We start from the raw sequence: 21859 nt of genomic DNA, 5'->3' as shown, positions 1-21859 counted from the left end.
AGATCCTTTTCCTAGAAACATCTCAGCCTACTAAGAATTTCGTTGTCGCCACGTAAATGTTCAAAATGCTCAAATATGCCGGAGAATACTAGCCACTTTACCCATTCCTGTGAAGAAAAATGGCCATTCTGGAAAGATCAAGTTTGTGACATCTGTTACAGCTACGACCATTCATGTTTCCGCTGTCCCAATAAGAATGATGCTATACACAGTATGTGTAATACTTGCGGACATCTGCATAAAAAGCAAATATGTCCTTTCAGAGAGCTCCCGATTCTGAGCAATATCACAAAAGAGGTATGAGGCGGACATGAAAATTAATCCTGAAAATAATCAGCCGTAGTCAGTCCCACCGAATTCACACACTATTCGTTCACAAAACGTCCCTTCGACAATTAGCCCTGTGCCACAAGCGCACCCATAATCTCAAGTTCAAGCTCGTCCACCCTGCTCAATACAACCGGGCGCAAAATTCGTTGCCCTAGCAAAGACAAAAAAGGAGGTTGAAGCGGCTAAATGGGCCGGTGGGTTCCAAAAATTGGTACATCGTGAGGCATCATCTATCAATGTTCAACGTGTGGCCGTTCAAGCCAACTACTTCAAAGTCGATTTTGGTTCAAGCCTAGATCTTCGAAGATATCCAATCCACTCGATCAAATCAATTCAAAGGACATTATCAAACGTGAACTCCGTCGTTCTCTTATCAAAGCGCTACTAGAACAGCATTCCCTTTCAGCAATCCGAGTTTCCGACTACTTTGAATACATTGTTTTTGTCGGAAACTTTTATCCCGTTTCTTCCGATTCAGTGGGCACAGTCACTAATGTGCTGCATTATCGTCCTGGTCAGAATGAAACCTGGTTCGCGATGCAAAGCTCCATCATCTACGAAGGCTCTTTTTAAAGAAAAGCCTTGCAGGCTCATGTCGCTTCGAACACTTCGTCATTCGTAATGGACTGGACGCGGAATTGAGGATGATGAATACTACATCACGGTTCAATATCAATGGTTAAAATGCGCAGAATGTGTCATTTTTTGACGGATTCCTTGTAGGAAAAAGATTCTATCCTGCTGATGGGGGTTTTACAACCTCCCGAAAGTTCCAGTAATAAGTGAACCAGCATTTCTAGTTAGAACTAGTTTTTTCACATCGATGCGGCCTGCTGTCGGGTCGGTGCTTTTAAATGTCAACACTTCAACCTCCACATTTTTCCCTCCTAGCATACTAGATGATTGGGTCATTAGGCGTTGGCGGACTGAGATTCCACCGAATGCTGACCAGGAGGATCTCATTGGCTTGCGGGTGACCTTCAATGCCAACGGCATAAATCCTAAGACCAGAGTCATCCGCGGTGTTGGTGCGCGAGATGCCAGGCTTACAACTTTCAGGCCAAAGGAGTCTCAGGTAGAGTACGATTGTTTATGATCATATGAGGAACAGTAATTTCTTCCCTCTACTTGTCCAAACAACACATCCCCGAAAACTTCTGTTGCTGACTTATGTAGAATACCGAATGTTGCGTTTCGACCCTCAATCATGCTGTTTGAATTTGGGGACAGTCAGGGACCCTTAATGATATCCAGCCGATAGTCTGTCAATTCTTCCGGGGCAAACTTTCTGGAAGCAACTTCCGGATGAATTAGGAAGCGAAATGAGAAAGATGGCTGAGCATGAACCTGAAGAGAGCAAGAGATTAATCTTACAGGAGAATTTGCTTCTCTGAGAATTTCAGCTACCACAAAGCCCTTTTCGGTGAGTAATAAGTTGCTGCCAGAAATTATCGTCATTGATGAATATAGAAATTCGGGCTTAATTTTCAACACCGATTCCTAGAGGTTGTCCCCAAGTATCTTCGCTAAGCTACACTCGCATTCAAGGATGAGGACTTTAACATATCCGAACAATCAAAGAATAAATCGTCTTGGATGCTTAAAAATAAGGATCGCATCTTCAGGTTTACAAATACGGGGACCAAAATTTCTAGACTGCATATCATTCGGCTCGACCATAATCATGTTTTATCTTTGATTTTGCGACGGGTGTCAATAGATATATTCTGGAGCTTTTAATATTCTCATTAATTGATGATTTGAGTTTTCTCTTTAGTTTCTGGCTTTTTGCTTTCGTTTATTGTTCGGATTCAAACGCCTGGGAGGGAGGGCTGCTGTTGTTGCTGTGTAGTCTGAGAGGTGAGTAGGGGTGTTAAGATGCTTGATTCTTGGCTCTTGGGTAGATTTGAAATATTTTGCGAACTGCAGTTGGTATTAGTGGCATCATTGCTGGTTCATGAGTTATGCTAGCGCTAATATGGTTTAAAGCAAAATTATTGTCCTAACATCATCGCACAAGTGAGCACTCGGATGATGTTAAATTTACCATAGACTTCGAGCAAGTAAAATCCTATCTTTTCTAGTCCTTCCCTTTCGTGATACTTAAAGCGGAAATTCGTCATTATGTTAAGTGCAATGTGATCTTATTAAATCGGTTACATGTGAATCTGATGATGTGGGAAGACAGTATATTAAAGCATCAAACATATACTCTCACATATAAATAAACCAACCATCTCCTTCCTTCAAAAACCAAAATAAATTAAAATATACAAGTTCAATTCAGTGGTCCGCCTAAAGAATAGTCAATAATTCTGATAGACTTTAGATAAAGGTACTGTGCTAGCAGAACGATGAAAAAAGTTAGGTATGTATGAAATTTTGACTAAGACTGGGAGATTTTGTTCTCAGGTACGGATCCTAACACCCAACTCCTACAAATACCATAAAAACTACCTAGTATTATTAATACTTTCATAGAGAAGATCCTCGTGGGTTTTAGAAACCAAGATTACTTTTTTCTTTTTAGCTTTTTTTTTTTTTTTTTTTTTTTTTTTTTTTGGCCTTCGATCTAATCACCCATTCATTTATTTGTCGAAATCGATGGAAAACTGATCTTACATCTATCTATCTACCTTCACTAAACCCGCAACTTCTAATCCTACAAATTGCTTTAAGCCCTCTGCTTAAGACTTCAAGCCCTTAGGTAAAAGAGTAAGTAAGTAAGTATGAGCAGAATTAGAAGTATTCCCAGAAATTGCGAGATACTTGTATATAATCTTACTACAAACACATCCTTATAGAAATCCAAGAGGAAAGTGGTCAGAACTTAGAAAACAAATTTTGATGCCTATCTTAATTCCTACACCGATTTCTTTTTTTTTTTTTCAAGAAAATAAACAAAAGAAACTAACTAAATCTTAATCTTACAATATATCTATTCTTTCATCCATAATTCATCCATCCATCCATCCATCGAACCTTTTCCATCATAGTTCATACCCTCACGCAAGCTATCGTGCCCATAATTCATCTCTCCATTAAAACCCAAAATAATATACCATTCAATATAAGTCTTATCATTCGATGAATATTTCTATGTCACCACCATATTTCGAGTCCTATTATACCAATACTCACCGTGCAATATCCATGAACTGTGACCCTCCAGCGGAAGAGTACAGTGTGTATAAATCGATTCGATCAAAGATCAGAAGATCTGATCTCGGAGTGTCTCTTCTCAGCTAATTCATGTTCCATGGTAGCCGAATTTCCATCAATACTTTCCATATCACCTCTATGCCAAAACTTTCGATGAGCCACTCTAATAAACCATGGTGCCGTACCACCGCTCGGTTTATATGTCCAGTATTCAGCATTATCAGCATCTGGTGGAGTTAATCTACCCATTGAAATCTTTTGTGTTAAGTATACGGATCCATTGAGAGCGGTATATGTCATTAAACCGGCAATTAACCCATATGCAACGGAGTATGTATAAGGGATTGAGACGATAGTGACGAAAGCCGGGAGGGCATCGCCAATATAGGACCAGTTGACTGAAACAACTTGACGCATCATCATGCATCCTACTAGGATAAGAGTACATCCCGTAGCCCATGGAGGAATTGACGCGAAGATGGGCGCGAAGAAAATGGATATTAGAAAGCAGACACCAGTTGTAATAGCTGTGAGGCCTGTCCGGCCACCCTCAGTTATACCTGCACCAGACTCAATGAATGCAGTTACAGGTGAACATCCAAATAAAGAGCCGATGGAAATTGTCATGGCGTCCGTACAATATGCAATGGTAGAGCGGGGAAAATCTCCAGTTTTCGTATCGACTGCTCCTGAAAAGCGTGCCATGGAATACAAAGTCGCGGTACAATCGATGATGTCGACATATAAGAAAGTGAAAAGTGCCAAAGCAAAGTGAGAGCCTGCAGCAGTGATATCCCAATCCTGTGCCGCGAGTGTGTTGCGGATGGGATGAAATGCGACAACTTGTTTGAAGAATTGGAAACGTGATTCACCATCAGGAGTGTACGGGAAATACGTAAAAGTCGTGCCGCGCCTGACATATATGTAAGCTAATGAAGCAAAATCTCTTGGATTTCCTTACGGCCATGAGAAGATAGATACAATTGCAATGCCAATAATTATCGCTGATTTGAATCTAAATGCCATTAGGTATGCGGTTAAGAAACCTCCGAAGATAATTCCGATCCACATCTGTAGAAAATTAGTAAAATTTTCATGGTGAGGATAATAGTGAGGAGGAATCTAACAGTAGGGTTCGTCATTTGATGACTGGTACAAGCCCCTGTGACGTCGAGATAGCGGGGAGGGCACCCTCCCAGGGCTGTGGGAGTTACGGCGGAGCCAGTCATAGCACCAATTCCTGCAGAGTATGACATTCCGGTTTCTGTTAAAAACAGGCCAATCCCGACACCGCTAGCGACCTTGATGGAAGCAGGTATGACCTTTACAAGCCATTGTCGCATGCCGATTAAAGATAAGAAAACGAAAATAAATCCTTCTATGAATACTGCTGTGAGTGCCAAACGATAAGGAACAGTCCCAGTTCCATGAAATCCAACAACTTGGTAAGTAAAGTATGCATTCAGGCCCATGCCAGGTCTAAGGATATTAGTTTCTTTCTGTAGAGTACTATTTCGGAGTATATACTCACGCCAAAGCGACCGGGAGATTAGTGAAGAAGCCAAATGCTAAGGATCCTATGCCTGCTACTGCTGCAGTGGCAGTAATCATATCACGATTGATGTCTAGATAAAATCAGTATCGGAAACAAAAAATTCGAGAACCAGGTCTTTACTAACCAAGAACACAGGCGGCGTAGTCAGAATCTGTTGCACATGACGGATCTTCTGTATCGGAACAGATACAGGGGCCACCGCTCTGTGATATAACCGTTGACTTGAAGCAATATTAGAGGGATGTTCTATGTATTCAAAGAACTTTGCATACATTGACGGCAATGATATATGCCATTGTGAAAAAGGTTGTCACCCCAGCTCTGATTTCCGTGACGAATTTGGCACTCTTCTTTTGTTGTTCCTAGTACTGGTAAGTATCTCATAAAGATCATATCAAGTACTTGAATACATACATGACCACATCCATCAAGGCGAAAAACTCTACCAAAAGTTGATTTGGAGGCTCTCGTGTTGAGATTGTCGATATACTCTTTAATAGAAAGCATGATTTGTAGACAGCGATACGTAGTTTTTTGCCAAGCTTAAAGCACACGAGAAGAACGTGGAAAAATGGTAGAAGTTATACAGTAACGGTAAAAAGCTTGAGTGGTTTTCGGAACAAACTTCTGATATGACAGCGGAAGCATCTGGACTGAAAGAGGAACTCTTTGACAGTTGAAGATAATGATCGGAAAGTAAACTTCACCTTGCAGCTCAATCAATTTTGCCAGCCCCTCATGATCAAAAACAACAATGACTTTGTGAGTAGATTTTCCATGTATAAAGTAGTCCTTGTTGTGGCTCTTTGAAACTGGGGATTAAGCGGGCAACACTGCGGACTACCGCGTCGGACTGCATAATTCGGCAAGGGATACAATGGGAACACAATGATAGGCTGAGTATGGTTCGCATACTAATGAACGGATAATGACATTTGAGTAATGATGGTTGGGAGAACGCCTCTTTGTGATAGATCGGAATATCCTATGAATCAACGTTTCCGGGCGTGATGCTATTCTTTCCGGTCATGGTTCTTGGCATAACTCTCAGCAGCTCAATGAGGTTCATAAGAATTGGATGATCCCATTGGAAATATTGAATAAATGAATGCAGGTACCACCGCTTTTTCCATATCTCATCATGGGCTCTCGTGAACCTGTGGCTTTTGCTGTGAAACATAAACCCCACTGATCAGCCTGTGATGCCTTTTTATGGCTTGCAGGACACAGCTTTTGGGCCTGGTCCCGACCGCAGCAGCATGAGATTTGCAGAATGTGGTGAACACTACAGGGGAATTAACAATGGATGAAGACGGGAACATGCATGTTATACAATAATCACCTGAAAATCGTGACCACAGAAAACCTGGTAGATATTGAGTTACAGAATGGATCGGACGAAAATCTATATCGGGTTTTATTGATTAATTCGGATGGAAAGGAAGAAAAGAAGAAGAGCGTTCAACGTTGAGAGAATAAATATTAATTAAGTGTTTGATTGACCATACCGGTTTTTGTGTTGTGATAAGTAAAAAGAAAGTTTTGATTGTTTTTTTGTTTTTTTGGTGCTTGATAAATGTTTGTTACTGATCACATTTGCAAAATATGATCGTGGCCCTTCCCGAATTTGAACTTTTTTAGGTGGAAAGTAAGATGCCTTTTCCTTCCTCCCTTCATGCTCTTATTCCCCCTTTCTTCTATTCTCATCCAAATTACATTCATTGTTCATTGAGTCGTCCGACCATGTACAGCAGGTATTTAATATTTTCTCAATTTCTATTGCTTACCCAATGCTGTGTTCTTCAGAAAACTCTTCCATCATCCACCTTTCAAAGCTACTAGCCGGATTGACGACGTGATCTTACTCGCCGCACGGGATGATGCAGTTCAATGATGAGATATTCTGCAAAAAAAAGTATGTGAGACCATATTTAAGAGAGAGAGACTAGTCCACATCCCGCCACTTCCACCATGCAAGTGAAAAACTCCTCGCATGAGCGATAACATATTTGACCTCCTGAAACAAACATCATGGTAGGACTACCGGAGGACATATATCATATTGCGTTCTTGTGAATCATCTCCACGTATACTAATGTTTCTTTTCTCTTAACCATATTGCTGAATTTCAAGGGTACTTCCCCTCCTTCCAATTGCAGAATCAACCTGCTACAAACCGCATTTTTTCCAAACATGTTCGACGTTTCGTGGACTGATCCTACACGGGAAACCGTTGGCCAGAGGAAACATCGCAAGGACCAAGCGTCTACCAGAGGATCATCGCCGTCAATACGGAGCTCAAATTCCAGCGACTCAGCCAAGTCAATTAAGCACTCTATCTTTGGATTCTTTGGCAGTGGAAACAAGAAGATATCAGCTCCAGCAGCAGTGACCTCTCCCAAATCGCCCGCATTCAGAACCGAACAGTCTTCAAAAGTTTCTCGTCGAATGTCAAGCTATACCAGCACTTCGGAGACATCAACACAAGAGGTACGTGAAACGACTACGACAACTATCACACGTATTCCAGTAAATGGATTCTTTTCAGCAGTTCAACCGTACCAAGAATCCGAGAGAAGTCCTTCGGACGGTAAGCTCTACTCCATTGACATTGATCTCAAACTGATCTTGACTAGAGTCTATTTTCTCCGGTTATACTGGAAGATCAGCCGGAACCAAGTCGTCATGGGGCTCTATGGCCGATGGACAAAGCAAGAATCGTTTCATTCAGCCTCTGAGCCCAAATTCTTTTGTCACTCAAAGTACTGAGATCACTGTCGCCCCAAGTGAGGATTTCAGTGCCTCGGAACAACTTGCTACAGTCGTTCATATCACTTCAGGAACAGTTCCAATCCAGATCCAAGATTCCACCATAAGAGAGTAAGAAATATTATCCTACCCCCTGTCAACTTTTCGCTGACACATTAGAACTGCTTTATCATCAACTTCCTCAACATATGACTTCCCACTTCCACCTACACACAATCCCGAAACTCCAAAGATACCAAGCTCTCCCAAAATGTTAAGCTCTAGAAGTGACATCGGTGCTAGAACCACCGAGTGGTCAATTACAGCGCGGAACAGACGCTCAGATTCGTGGAGACCTCCCGAAACATGGGCATGTCCGGCAGAAGAAACGGCATCATCAGTAGCCTCATTGAAGTCTTCGGGGTCGCGACGAAGGAGAAAAGCTCGTGGTCGTAATCGCTCACCTTCTAACTCGGAGCAGACACATTTGCAAATGAATATTCGTAAAATGGAAGCCGCAAGCAATAAGATTATTCTTGAAAGATTGAAGGAAGAATGGATGCAAGTAGCCGACGCTTCCGTATATCGAGAACTTGAGCTGGAAAAACAGCTTTGGATGCTCACTGCCTTGAGGGCGATCAACCGCGTTGCTAAAACCCGCGATGCTTCCCGGGCGCTCACTGGAGCACCGCAAGTTGGAAAGATGCTTTCATTGTATGAAAATCACGGTGAGTTCTCTCTCCATTGTCCCTAGTCGCATACTCACATAGACAGCTTCTGCATCTTTCCTATCAGCTTTAAATCCAGAAAGACAAATACACCATATTTCGACAAACCCTCTGTCGCCAAGATCTTATCCGAATATTCATCCTCTCGCCATTCCAGGCCCTACTTCACAATTATCTTATGCCTCAAATATTTTTGTAGCAATTCACTCTTTGGGTCTACCATCTTTACTCCCTTCATCTTCTATCCCCAATATACTCAAAGAGTGTCATCGAACCCTCATATCCGCTCGAAATCCAACAACAGAAATCCCAGTCTCGCCTGCCTCAATTAGTGCCGTTGCAGCCACTCAACCTGGCATTCTTTATTTAACCATCCTCGATCCTTGTCCAGTTCCCTCCTCACTTGGCCCGCGCCTGCGAGCTTGGCTCGATACTCACCTAACAGTAAATCTTGAGAAACAATTTCGCTGTCTAAACCCTACCCGTCTATTTCCATTATGGTTGGCAGATGCCGGACTATGGGCTGAGGGAAGCTGCACATCGTCTCTGAAATTCCTAGCTTGTGTTGGCATCGTAAATGGAGAAGAACAGGTAGAATGGCAGCTAAAGAGTGTCATGGGAAGAATGTTGTGGAAAGAATTGTGGGGAAGTTATGTCGAAGGTGGTAAGTGGTGGTGGGATGATGCTGGAATTGTGGAAGAGTGCGAGAGGATGGGAACTTGTTGGGCTGGAAGTATAATTGAAGCTGTAAAGGAAGGATAATTTAGAAGAAACTCTCGTTCTTCAAGCGTTTGACTGTGGTAATAGGGTTTTCTCTTTCCCATGTTTGCGAATGGGGGCGTTTGGTTTGCGATGGCGTATACCTTTTCTTCATTTTTCCGCACAATTCCTCGCACTGGGGCTCCCTCGTTTTCGACTCTTGGTTTCCTCGTGTAACAGTCGATGTCATAATTTCACAATCAAATCCAATCCAATCAATACATACATACATACATATCATCTTCGTACACCACGAAAAGCAAGAATATTAATAAACACGCAAGATTATGCTATGCTTCTCAAACCGTTGCACCTACCTGTGTCCTCCCGCCAATGCCGCTGCAGTCATCCAGCGCTTCCGAACCCCACCTTCCCTTCCCATCTCCCTACAGTTCATTCACTACGGAGTACATATTCAGCTCATCTTGCCTTCCCTTCCCTGTCCTGCTTCTTCTCAAAGAGTCTTGAAGAGTCCACTTATCACTGACTTTCCAGGGTGTGTAAATTTCTTTGTTGCATATCGTAAATCCTCGGTCGAGTCAGTTGTTGTGAGGAATTTGGATTGATGCCCCGGTTTTTTCGTTGCTGGTGGGTCGATGTTGACGTGCGTTTTGGGGGTGCTTATAGGAACTGACTCAGGATATGGGGCGACGGTTTGGGGTTCGAGTCAAGAGCGAGGGGGTTTGAGGTTGAGGATTTTTATCCCTAAGGGGGAAGGGAAGGGAGTTGAATATACAACGGTTTTAATGTGGCATATTTTTACTTCTGTTTTTTTGGTGATGGTGGTTATTATTAGAGTAGAGGACGGATGGAATGTCAATCGAGGAATATGCATCGCATAAACACATATGTTATACAATAATAATAACCTTACCCCGATTTATATTTAATCTTACAATACACAATACCCAAAAGAATCACACTCACCTCGCAATTCAGCAAGTATCCGAGATCATATCAGGGATACGATATCCTTCACATCTCTCAACCCGTCATCCTCACCTACCGTCTAAAAACTCAAGTAATACCAATTTCTCATCCTCATCACCCCAAACCTCACCAGTACCAAGAAACAAAAGAAAATAAAAATTACCAAAAACAGCAACTCCATCCATCTCGTAAAATGCGATATGCAACAAAAATTTCATCTCTTTAACTAACCTACGGAATAATTATAAGCTTAAGGAATGAATGAATGAATGAATGATGTTATGGAATGAGATTCTCGTATGACGAGTGGGGTGACGCGATTCGATTTCGCTATGTAGGTATGCTATGGTGGAATTGTATCTTACTTACTGTGCGATTTTCAAATCATTTTCTAGGGTTTTATGACACTGCGTTGTTGCATATTTATGCATTATCGCTGTAATGTATACCGAGAGATTTGGTGGTTTGTTGGAATGATCGTTTGGGAGTTTGGTAAGTGCTTGCTTTTCTTTCAAATGCTAGGTGTATGTATGGTATGTAAGATCTCACTGCATGTTCTTGTGTCATGTCGGATATATCCGATGATTTCTCCCGTGTAAGCTATATGATAATCTACGGAGTATATGGATATAGAAGGGGCGGATTCAGGCGAAACAGATATGCAACAAAGTAGTCGTTGGTTTCGGCCTAAGGTGATGGATGATGTGCATGAGTTTGGTTTTTGGGCTTGCTAAGTTCTGTTGGTGATATAAGATTACAGTGAGCTCGAGTATAGGTCAGCAAGTAGATACCTAGGTGACCATAGTACAGAGACGTTCCATCGTTGTTTTGCAACGGCATTGAAAGATATTTTCTCAATACCAGGCCTAGTGGTCAGCGTGAAATCGGAGGGAATACAATACGCACTCCTTTTGCTCATCCAAGCACACTGTCACAGCATATCTTCAATGTACTCTCATGATCATGAAGTCATGGTAAAACTTCGGTAGTATATCGGTGTTTGACGGATATGTTTCCGGTTGAAATCATGTGAACTGGATTTGCTCTAGCACGTGACTTGGTACTGACAATGTTGAGTGAAAAACACAATGCTGCCTTTTAGTTTCCTATATTTGCAGGTGTTTTGGCATTGTCCATGTCGTGGCCGACAGCGGAAATACATGAAGGACTTTGTGTCAGATCGTCGTGTACTTGCTCGTTTTTGCGTGAGAATTTGAAATTGCAAGGACATATCGTGGCAATGCTAATTAGATAGTAGCTTCACAGAGACTATGTATGTTCTTTGGTAGTCATATTTATATCACTATAAGTTCAGGGCTTTCACTACATCTGCTAGTGTGACGTCTGAAGGCTCTCTATGCACAAATGAACTTGTCTTGTTGTCGAATAGACAGCGATACGAGGATTCAACAGAGATGGCAGCGTAAGGTGAATCTATGCGACTCCCCAGATCAGCAAGTTGTATAGTCCCATTACAGACGCACATTCAAAAATGTTCTCTTTCGTTCGATACTCTTCTGCATTTGACAACCGCGGGGGAAACGAACTTCATTGCATGGAATAAAGCTTATTGTCTATTGCCGAAAGTTCTTGTTGAGCATATGTTTTTACCTTATGGAGATTGAGAGTTCAAGCCAGGGTCAGGTGAATTCAGGTCTGCGCATATGTCAAGTTGTATAGAGCGCGTTTGGATTGAATATACGGTGGTGGACGCCGAATTGTCGACATATCCAGCCCTGTCATCTGTGCACAGGAAGATGATAATTCGAAGACTTGGGTGGCCAACCTGCCAGGTTGCAATGTGGACAGACGAGGTATAGCGTTGTCAGACCAGGCTATTGGATGTTAGTTCATACATTGGGTGTTAGACTATATTATTGAGTATCCAGCATTTGCTATAACGAATGGCTCTTAAAAATGGAATGAGAAATTCTCATTAAAAAGGAAATGTTGGCTCTTTCCGCTACTATCTACAGTGACTGGAATGGTACATACATAGCCCATGTGAGATTCTCAAAAAAAGAGATAGACTCTTCGCCGCCCGGAGAGAGCTGAGATTACGTCACGATAGTTCCTCGAAACTCACGCGACATGCCATAAAATATGATTTTCGTCTTCTACCTCATGATATACTTTTTACTAATGCACATACTAGTGTTTGTAAGTTTTGGATTGACAGTCATATAATCGCAGCCGATTTGAGACCTTTTGATCTGAGAGAGCTAGATAGACACTCGATGTATGTAATATGATGTTATATGAATAGGATATATCAGAGATACATTTTTAGGCACCATTCCATAATTTCACAACCACAATCAGTGAGTGATGTGTATTATAATCCGGAGATACGACTGAGTCTCTGCACCGAACACTTTGGTCTGAAATATTGATATGACGCTTAATACCTAGTGAAAGGAAGCAGATTAATATAATCAGACAGTGCAAATATATCAGTCATTTTACAGCTCGAAGTATACACAAGAGTGCAGCCTCGAGTGGGTTTCCTCCTTCCACTCAAAATATAAGTCTTAATTACCAAAAAAAACTTGCAATGATCTCTGAGGTAACCTATAGATTGTAAATCTTAGTTCTCATAAAAATCCATGCATAATATTTACATTCACAAAGTATTTCAAGCCATTAGGTCATCCACATCACATCACAAAAATCACCATCAATAAAAAAAAAAAGTCCCAAAGTTTCCTCAATCAAGAGTGTTTCCATTAAAAAAAAAGAGAGAATCAGGTTCGCAGTCCCCCTTCCAGGTTCATGTTTACATCCCATCTCCCGAAATCCTCGGGTTGGCCCTATCAAACGATTAGCAAGTTCACTTCTGAATGCGCAGCGCAATCTACCTACCTCCAACAACATCTAACTCTTCAAAGAAAGTTGTGCTGGGTCATTTTTTTCAATTCCTCTTGGGGTCAGGAAAGTTCAGTTGTTGTTACTAACAAAAGTGGTGGTTCCTCTGGTTATCAGAGTTTCATCGTCTAGTACGTGATTTTTCTGGGTTCGCTTTTGGAGATGGGGATTCCTGGTTGTTCGGAGGGGAATGGGCTTTTATATTAGGGGGTGGGAAATTGTTCTCGTTTAGTGGGGAGGTTGGCGAGGATTTGTTTGGGGTTTGTTTTGGGGGGGTTTTCTTTGTTGGTGTGTTGTTCATTGTGAGGACTGTGGCTGTATGGAAATAGTTCTTTGAGGTAATGACCCTCTATATAGAGTTAGAGTTATTCAGTTCTTTGTCGAAGAAAACAATGCCCTTGATTGATTGACTATTCCAAATGCAGATATAAGCTCTACCAAATAGGAATGAGCCAGGAGTTTTACATATTAAAAATTACTAGAATCTATTTGGAGAATGAAGGAGAACCCTGTTGCATGTCCCAACCATTGATTATTTTGTAACATATCTGGAAGCAAGTGCTAAAGATAGCTTGTGGCAAATTCTTTCTCCAGAAAATCATATGGCGCCCGAAATATCCAGTCATAGAATCCCTCTCCCAGGACGCCTCCAAAATCCAAGAGATTTGCCTCATCACGTTTCTTTTCCCCCTTAAATCTAACACCTTTATCCGCTTCTTCAAAAAGCTAAACCTAGTCGTCCAATTCCTTCCCTCACATTCTGCAACTCCATCGTAGTAAGATCCATTGATCTCAACCTTTCTTCGCGCCAAATAGGTAAAAAACCTAGCTCGTGAAGCACATTAGCTTTCATGACAATATGTGCATTTTTTTTAGTGTTAGAACTCGGTTACGAAGAATATGAATACAGTATTTATGAGACCAATTGCGAAAAATCCATCGAAGTAAATATAAGCCTGCATTCTTATTGGGTTTCTTGAGACCAGAAAGAGCATCAGATTGAATTGATTGATTCTCTAGCTAAGCAGTTAAGCTGCGAGTATATATTCAAAAAATGAAGGAATAAGGTTAGGTATTCAGCCTTCGGAATTAAAGTGCTTTGAAATCAAAATATTGAAAGCAAACAAACAGTATACCAAAAAGGAAAGAATGAATTAAAAGTTGAGTTTTGTTTGCTCCTTATATGCATCATGCAGTATATATGCATATGCTGCCAAGATCCCAGGAGGTCAACAATTCTTGACCGGTTGTGCTTTGAAGGAATCATGGGCCACGAATTGTAATCTTCCTACAAGCTCCGAAGGAATATTTTTGGCAGCAGCTCAACTACTAGCGAAATATTCTAGACAATGAAATTGAGACCTGGGTTGGCAAGAGGGAAATATGTGGAGCCATGAGAGCTACAAAGCTATGAATTTAATCAGCGGAATAAATAATACAGAATTAGAGGGAAAATATACCAACAAGGGTGTCTTGACAGATATCTTTCCATGGGCAGTTGTCAACAACAAACGTATTGCATATCAAAATCTGTTCATTCCGTGAAAGCTTCACTACGTTTCCAAAACCTTCATGCCCGTGATGTGTTTTAGGACAAAACATCAAACACGGATTTATCGATTCCATTTGCGAGCACGAAACCAGGCCAAACGCCATGGATTAAATTGTCAGTTATCTTTGAGAATCGTCATACCGTCTCCTTTGGTTCTTGAAATCTAGGATATCTCACCATGGCATTAGAGTTTGTGATACAACTTGCCAAAGCTCATCAGTTTTTGCTCCAACCTCATCAGCCATCTGGGAGTCCTCCGCTAACATCATATCCGCAGCTGTATGTGTCACAATCTCCTTCGAGGTTCCTAAATATACGTTTTTTTTCATAGCGTAGCGAATAATGCGTTCCACATTAAGCTTATTATATTATATGATTTGGTAATATCTGTATATAAAGCCTCTTCATGAATAGGAAAACTTGTTGCGATGTTAGAACTATCGATCGCTTACATGCTTAGCAAAGAATCATACTTCCAGCTACTTAGCTAAGGAGGTGGCGGGGATATTTTGATACACTAACATTAAAATCCATAAGGTACTCTTCAGGTCTAAGAATGAGGTCACGAAGCATAAGCGTCGCGTCAATAACTGCAATTCGAGCGGCTTCAATTACTGGAGCATCATGAGATATGGAGGTTCTACTAAGGAAGTGGTAAATCATTATTAAGCAAGTGCTTGCCAATGTTCTCTGTGTTTGTTGCTATTACTGTAGCTAGATGATTAATTGATAAGGGCTTCATGGTTTTAAAATTAAGATGCTTTGGCAATATTCAAGTGAGAAGAACTATGGTATCTAAGCTTTTGAAAGTTATGGATGAGCCATTGTTGGGAGCAGCCAGACACCGGTATATAACTTACGCATACAACTTGGGTGGCGAGAGAAACAGTAATAAGGCAAGGATGACTACCATGTTCCAAATCCTTAATTCGCCGGCTAAGTAGAGATCTTAGCCGGCAAGCCAGCCGTCGGGGCTTTATCGTGAAGGATCGAAACTTTCCCACGAAAACATGATAGATTCATCAAATAGAACTAAAGAGCTACCATACAAACAACAAATCAACAGATAGAAACACATCTAACCAGAGCCCTGGAAAATGCTGCAGATTTGCGCTTGAAGACAGCCCAAGGGGTAGGCGGTGGATACGGTTCTCCCCTTTCCCTAGGCAACCTTTCAGGAACAACATGCTCAAGGCGTTGTATCAGAACATAGCTTCTTCTTCCGACATTAGGGAAGTCTTGTTCTCGATAATCTAAGGAACATCCATATCAGCCATGACTTAACGGGATAATGTGAGTGGATCGGAGGGAGAAACTAGCCGGCGTGGTGTTGTCGAAGAAGTGTTGGCAGAACACTTCCATGACTTATCATCACAACCTCGTTCCTTTCACGAGGATCAAGGTATCGCCAAATAAAGGAGATACCTATCCCTCGATTGTCAGAAAGCTCTTGTACAACCATAAATGGAATTCCACGAGCAATCACCTCACGAAGGGCTACTTCCGCAGTTTGCTTGCATCGAATCTCGGGAGAGCAAAATATATGGGTGATGTGATGTGCGTCTTTGAATGACTTGGCAAAGGCAAATGCCTGGCTCATTCCATTATCAGATAAGCGTCCAGTTGAGCTATTGTGCTGTGAGCAACACGTCAAAAACAGATCTATGGGTGTCAATGAGGATGTCCATACCTGAGCATGTCTCATCAGATGTATTATAGTGGATGGTAGCATGGTGTGTGAATGGCAATAGGACGATCAGAGCTTGGGCGTTAAAGGGAGCATAGTTAAGAGGAGCATCGTGCTGGCTTGCATTAATATTTATAGCACCTCAAGATGTCTTGAACAAGACATTTCCAGCTTGCCGAAAGTTTCTCAGACCTCCGTGATCATACTACTCATTATCCGGAGGTTCGAGAAGTAATTTGAAATAAGAAACCACGAACAGCACCACGATTAAACATGTCTTCAGCCAGTCTCCGGGACCTTGTCACCGTTGAAGAATTTTGAAGATCTGCACATGAGGGTTTGTTGCTGATTGGTTTATCAAACTGCCAAAAGCTGTAGAAGGTTGAAGTACTGAGATCTAATGTGATGGAATGAGATAGATGCGCTGGTACTGAATGAGAGGGGGCTCAATAGAACACCCAGAGCCTTTTTTCCAATAATCTAAAACTTCATTGCTCTAGCACAGGAGCCTTAACTGTCTTCTAGTAAGGTAGTAATGTATGTAAAGATCCACCCATGACGTGCAATATTTCGAGAAACTCGAGGCACTCTTGCGAAACATCTAGACTGGTACATTGTGTTCCAGGCCTGAGCCTCAACTTGAGGCTTGATCATGATTCAGATTACAATACCCAAGGAGTTTGTCCGTATTACAGAATTTATAGTATATCCACGTAGAGAAGTAATAATGGTGTGTTTGTCAAGAATTTGATATATGCGCGCGGACAATACAACACGGCAGCATGGTCCGAGCTCAACTTCAGCCACAACACTGCACTAAACATTTGAGGTACAGCACAGCCACAGCCACATTGTCGCGAAATACTTGGTCGCATTTACGTTCAACGCGTTTCTGGCTCCAAGGGAATTTCCATCAAACAACCACCTGAACCTCAACTTCAATTACGACTTCGACCTCGACATTTATCAAACTCAATCAATATACAGCTTTGGCACTGTGATTCTCATTACTTTATCAATTCTCAGGAATACACCACGACAGCACAGCCAACATGACGGACTACTCACAACTCAAGGTTCCTGAACTCAAGAAGCTTCTTCAGGAGAAGTCCTTACCAATCTCTGGCAACAAAGCAGATCTTATTGCGAGATTACAAGAATCCGAAAAGAAGCCAGCTGCTGAAGCTACAGGTATGTCAATCAACAAATACGACCTAGACTCAAAACTGAGAATTCTTAGCAACCACCGGAGAAGACGAAATCGACTGGGACGAAGATGATGAGAAAAAGGATGAAAAGAAAGCTACAACTACTGCCGCGCTGGTAGCTGCTGGAGCCAAAGAAGATATCCCAAACCCTACGAAAGTTCCTAATCAGGAACCTGCGATTGATCCTGCCAAAACAACAGATTTGAAAGTTAAGGGAGGTGAAGGTGTTCCAACAGCTGAAGATGGTGCAGTCGCAGCATCAGGTCCTACAGAGACCGAAGTCGCAGCTGCACCGGAAGCACCGAAACAGGACTTCAGTGCCGGGATTGAAAAGTCCGATGCACAGAAGGAGGCAGAGAAACGTGCAGCAAGAGCCAAAAGGTTCAATATTCCGGAGAGCGAGGAGGCCGCAAAATTGGCAGAACGAGCGAAGAAGTTTGGAGTGGATAACAGCAAGATTGTTGAGGGATTGGATAGCGCGCTACCAGAGAGGAGACCAAAGAGAGCTCGGGAAGAGAGTAGGCAAGGAGGAAGAAACGCAAAAAGACAAACACCAGACTCCAGGAAACCACAATCTGGCCCAAAGCATACACAGAAGTCTGGTCCTAAACAGTCTGCAGGAGGCCGTGTCACCGATAATCCGGCAGAGAAGGCAAAGGCGGAAGCAAGAGCAAAGAGATTTGCGACTGCTGAATAAGGAGTTACATACCAAGGTGTCATACAGCTATCTATCGCAACACGATTAGCTAGCGTTACTGTATACTAGTCATTTTTTTACTTTCCACGGAAGTCAGCGGCCTTAAGCATTTTCGGAATACCATTGAAACCAATCATTCTTCTTCCTTGTTCTGGAACCTGTGCACACTCCGATTTCTCCTGTATACGTCAAAACAAGCTCTGTCCATGCATAATAAACAACTGCCCCTTCTACGAGGACTTTGCAGTCATGTCTTTTCTATTCAATGGTTGTCAACGTTTACGTGCATGGCTCAGATCTCGGTCAAATTTCATTTTGAGAAAGCAATAGCTCAACTCGTCAGTTGTGAGAGCACTGGAAGGAAGCCAATAACCACTTGTGCTACAAGTAAACGATACAATAAGGTTTTGATAGTGCCAGGGGAAGCGCAACTCAATTCTTCATATCCAACGATTATCCTTCGAGCTTCCCGTAGGATCGGCGACATTCTTCTGGTGGTACCAAAGTACCGCGAATGGGGTTCACTGAGTGACTTTTGCAGGTGTGATAGGTCTACCAGGTAAAATGCTGACGGAATATAAAAACACAAAAAGAAACCCTCTCCGGCGCCAGTAAAGGCTATCTTGAATCAACATTCACCAATAACCTCACAGACGTGCAGTTTCCCCGTTTCTGTACGACATTGCTGTTCCAGAAAATAGAAAAAGATGGAGGAAACCAGGTTTACAACCACACACATCACCGTCACGTTACTGATTTGGACCCGAAGTTAAGGAAACCAGACCACCATCAGCTATCCAATTAGGAGCCATAGAACCCTGCCCAATTGAATCCCATCTTTTGTGGCTTTGAAAGATATCGGTCCCATTGCCAGAAACGGTTCTCTTCGGGTTATCTCTGAGCGTCTCATGAATATCACAAATTGATGATTTTAAAAAAAGATTTTGCCTGCCAACGCATAGAATATTCCAACAATTTGTTCAAGCAAACTTGTACAGATGTTATTATTCCCACTTGTGGCGTTCTCATCGTCGTATGTTATGTACTTCGCCACAGGTCTCCAGTGATTTACGCCGCCAACGCACAGTCGCCTCCACTGCTGGCAAAACTCAGCTTGCTCAGGAACGGAGATCGTGAATAACTTCCAGGGCGTTCTCAGGCCACCAAATGGAACGTGAGAGATACTACACGATATCTCTCAGCCTCAACTGCCAACTTGCGGGTGTCAGACCAGAACTTGTTGACCCAAAATTATAGCTTCGTATATTGGTTCCTCGTAGGTAGGCTCGCAACATCAAGCAACTAATTATGTTTACAGACCTCGGGAACAACAATATACATACCAAGGGCAGGATTTGCCGCAATTTTTATCCCTGTATCTCTCGTGCCAATCATAATGATATTCCCCGTCTAGGCTTTCCCACGATTGCCAAAATTATTAAGATTCCTAGTTGGTGATAGGCACATTTAATCCATTAGAGAAAATCCCTATTCTCCTCTTTGGGCAATTTCTGTGGGCGGCTTACTCAGGGGAAAAATTTTCGACCCGTCCATTCGTAAGACTTACGAAAGTTTTCACGAACAATTGGATAGTAACGATTTACCCAAGGCCAATTAGGACTTTGAGATGTCTAGGGCCATTCAAAATATCGGGGGTGATGCCGAGCTATGTCATCTAACGATCAAATCGCATCTCCGAATGTTTACATCTAGATCCTTCAGGATCATCACGATGGTGAGAACTTTGTATGGTTGAAGATATGGATAAAGGTGTTTCTCACTCATCCCACGAGAAGAAGCATCTGATATTACCCCGAAAGCGGATTGAAGGATAAAGGTTAATTTGACCCGGTCCGTGTGCGGTACAAGGTTCAGGTACTCATGTTAGGTCTTATAGGCTTTAGATACCGTGTCATTTCATCTAAACCCCGCATTGTTAGGGTTAAGCCGGTCACAATGTGAGAGGCCAATTTACGGGATTGTCGCTGAAAGCTGATGTCGTCTAATTATCTAGGTAGGGCGCTTCACAACGCCCATCATAACACACAAGATGTTCGATAACAACGGTGAGGAAGTAACCAAGTACAACATTACCAACTTATCAGGTACCAACATACGATTGCAGAAGCGCAAGACCCGCAGCTCACGACGAAGAAAAGTACCAAACCAATCTGTGGAACAAGCGCGCCTTGAACTACGAAATATTCGATAACCATGAACCAATTGAAGTTCTCGAATCATATATTCCAGTGATTCTTTCTCGATCTATCACTTTGGGGTTTTAACCGATGTGACCTTGTTACACCGGACGAATGATGACTTGGCGTTTAACAGGAAACCCCTCAATCGGATCTTAACCAAAATCGACTCGTTCATCGCAACGACAGAAAAAATACCTACGAAGTGCTAACTAGGTAGGTATATGATATTATGCCTCACCAAGCTTGACCGTCTACCAATGGATTTATTATGAGGCCCAAGAAGATGCTTATAGGCTTCAAGTACATACTGTACATGACCGTTGGCGCAGCATAATATCAATTAATGAATTTTACAGGGCTCTGCAGCTCCACATGCATATTTTATGGGCTTGAGGTTTTTACTTTTTGCCCTGCTTTTCATGATGCAGGTAATCTTACAGGACCCGAGAATTCTTCTTATCCACGACGCAAGTGGAAAATGACGAAGCTTTATGGATCTATATCTTGGGCCTCAGTCGAGGGTCACTAAGCTTTTTTCATATTAGGATCTTCGTCTCATCGGCTACTCCAGAGGCACAGTCATATGCCTATTTCATGACCGACAAAACGGCCCAATTCTTTATACAATCATGACCATATGGGGCTTCAGTAATGATAGCGCCACGAAGCAAGTACCGGACATGACCGCAACAGCCTATTATACAGCCTACAGTCTCTGGGATTCCAAGAAGCCATGATTGCTCTCATGTATTTCTCCACCGCATACCCGGAATTCTTGGATTTTAATCTATGCTGCTTTCTCCATACATATACTTTGCATATATCCAAATCGACTCGCAGACTGACATTACGTCCCGCATTTTTAGTACCACCAAAAATAAATGAATATCACCTTCGTTAAGCTGCAGGCACAAAACTTCAATCATCAGTGGCTCATCATTTTCGACTAAAGTACCGTCTCCATTATTTAGCGGAAGCTATAGGGTGACAGTCCCCACACTCTAGGCCCTATCCTTTCCTGCTAGGTGCGACCCTTATTATCAACCACAAGTAATCCTCGAAGATTCTTAAGAAAATCGCTGGCAATTTTTTTTTCCTTTACCTTTTCTCTTTTTCTCTTGCTTCCGAATTTCATTACACATACCCGTCAGGTTAATTTTTTGTTGCATTTCCTACAACGTTTTGTCTTTCGATATTCCCTGAGATACCCTACCCTGGTGGTGATCCAAAAATTTTCCATTATCAATTTCTTGCCTTCACGTGCTTGAACGCAAGTATATTGGGCCACCACTTAATTTCGTGCCATACCACCACACCATCTCGGGATTTCAATATTCTTATGCATTAAAGACCTCAATTAGATGAGATCCTACGGATGATTAGCCTAAAAAAGTTGTAAGAAGGTATGATGATACTTTGCAACTTCCCTCATCCTTT

General features: G+C 42.1%; 11 protein-coding genes across 11 annotated transcripts; 5 read left to right on the top strand and 6 right to left on the bottom strand.

The window, feature by feature from the left end:
* Positions 1 to 251: 251 nt before the first annotated feature.
* SS1G_07258 (predicted protein) lies at positions 252 to 1548 on the top strand (the record flags this gene model as incomplete). The annotated part of the gene is made up of 5 exons (XM_001591762.1): positions 252 to 297; positions 486 to 604; positions 637 to 860; positions 1246 to 1405; positions 1507 to 1548. The coding sequence occupies 5 exons, from the start codon at positions 252 to 254 to the stop codon at positions 1546 to 1548; spliced, it is 591 nt and encodes a 196-aa protein (XP_001591812.1).
* Positions 1549 to 3534: 1986 nt separating this feature from the next.
* SS1G_07257 (hypothetical protein) lies at positions 3535 to 5554 on the bottom strand (the record flags this gene model as incomplete). The annotated part of the gene is made up of 7 exons (XM_001591761.1): positions 3535 to 4405; positions 4454 to 4563; positions 4707 to 4971; positions 5024 to 5117; positions 5172 to 5268; positions 5320 to 5409; positions 5462 to 5554. 7 exons carry the CDS (start codon positions 5552 to 5554, stop codon positions 3535 to 3537), a joined length of 1620 nt encoding a protein of 539 aa, XP_001591811.1.
* A 1686-nt stretch (positions 5555 to 7240) lies between these two features.
* On the top strand, positions 7241 to 9285 carry SS1G_07256 (hypothetical protein; the record flags this gene model as incomplete). The annotated part of the gene is made up of 4 exons (XM_001591760.1): positions 7241 to 7637; positions 7684 to 7927; positions 7976 to 8523; positions 8828 to 9285. The coding sequence occupies 4 exons, from the start codon at positions 7241 to 7243 to the stop codon at positions 9283 to 9285; spliced, it is 1647 nt and encodes a 548-aa protein (XP_001591810.1).
* Positions 9286 to 10234: 949 nt separating this feature from the next.
* Positions 10235 to 10779, bottom strand: SS1G_07255 (predicted protein; the record flags this gene model as incomplete). Its single annotated transcript, XM_001591759.1, has 4 exons — positions 10235 to 10284; positions 10376 to 10443; positions 10582 to 10619; positions 10762 to 10779. The coding sequence occupies 4 exons, from the start codon at positions 10777 to 10779 to the stop codon at positions 10235 to 10237; spliced, it is 174 nt and encodes a 57-aa protein (XP_001591809.1).
* Positions 10780 to 11862: 1083 nt separating this feature from the next.
* On the bottom strand, positions 11863 to 12305 carry SS1G_07254 (predicted protein; the record flags this gene model as incomplete). The annotated part of the gene is made up of 2 exons (XM_001591758.1): positions 11863 to 12047; positions 12299 to 12305. The coding sequence occupies 2 exons, from the start codon at positions 12303 to 12305 to the stop codon at positions 11863 to 11865; spliced, it is 192 nt and encodes a 63-aa protein (XP_001591808.1).
* A 2114-nt stretch (positions 12306 to 14419) lies between these two features.
* Positions 14420 to 14874, bottom strand: SS1G_07253 (predicted protein; the record flags this gene model as incomplete). Its single annotated transcript, XM_001591757.1, has 2 exons — positions 14420 to 14477; positions 14807 to 14874. The coding sequence occupies 2 exons, from the start codon at positions 14872 to 14874 to the stop codon at positions 14420 to 14422; spliced, it is 126 nt and encodes a 41-aa protein (XP_001591807.1).
* A 1070-nt stretch (positions 14875 to 15944) lies between these two features.
* SS1G_07252 (predicted protein) lies at positions 15945 to 16327 on the bottom strand (the record flags this gene model as incomplete). Its single annotated transcript, XM_001591756.1, has 2 exons — positions 15945 to 16257; positions 16320 to 16327. The coding sequence occupies 2 exons, from the start codon at positions 16325 to 16327 to the stop codon at positions 15945 to 15947; spliced, it is 321 nt and encodes a 106-aa protein (XP_001591806.1).
* Positions 16328 to 17368: 1041 nt separating this feature from the next.
* SS1G_07251 (hypothetical protein) lies at positions 17369 to 18221 on the top strand (the record flags this gene model as incomplete). The annotated part of the gene is made up of 2 exons (XM_001591755.1): positions 17369 to 17507; positions 17557 to 18221. The coding sequence occupies 2 exons, from the start codon at positions 17369 to 17371 to the stop codon at positions 18219 to 18221; spliced, it is 804 nt and encodes a 267-aa protein (XP_001591805.1).
* A 931-nt stretch (positions 18222 to 19152) lies between these two features.
* Positions 19153 to 19616, bottom strand: SS1G_07250 (predicted protein; the record flags this gene model as incomplete). Its single annotated transcript, XM_001591754.1, has 2 exons — positions 19153 to 19405; positions 19561 to 19616. 2 exons carry the CDS (start codon positions 19614 to 19616, stop codon positions 19153 to 19155), a joined length of 309 nt encoding a protein of 102 aa, XP_001591804.1.
* Positions 19617 to 20271: 655 nt separating this feature from the next.
* Positions 20272 to 20433, top strand: SS1G_07249 (predicted protein; the record flags this gene model as incomplete). The annotated part of the gene is made up of 1 exon (XM_001591753.1): positions 20272 to 20433. One exon carries the CDS (start codon positions 20272 to 20274, stop codon positions 20431 to 20433), a length of 162 nt encoding a protein of 53 aa, XP_001591803.1.
* Positions 20434 to 21051: 618 nt separating this feature from the next.
* On the top strand, positions 21052 to 21159 carry SS1G_07248 (predicted protein; the record flags this gene model as incomplete). Its single annotated transcript, XM_001591752.1, has 1 exon — positions 21052 to 21159. One exon carries the CDS (start codon positions 21052 to 21054, stop codon positions 21157 to 21159), a length of 108 nt encoding a protein of 35 aa, XP_001591802.1.
* Between the last annotated feature and the right edge of the window lie 700 nt (positions 21160 to 21859).

This window comes from Sclerotinia sclerotiorum, genomic scaffold (assembly GCF_000146945.2).
Source record: "Sclerotinia sclerotiorum 1980 UF-70 scaffold_9 genomic scaffold, whole genome shotgun sequence".
NCBI lineage: Eukaryota > Fungi > Ascomycota > Leotiomycetes > Helotiales > Sclerotiniaceae > Sclerotinia > Sclerotinia sclerotiorum.
The sequence above is the reverse complement of the archived record's forward strand: the minus strand, read 5'-3'. Positions and strand labels throughout refer to the sequence as shown.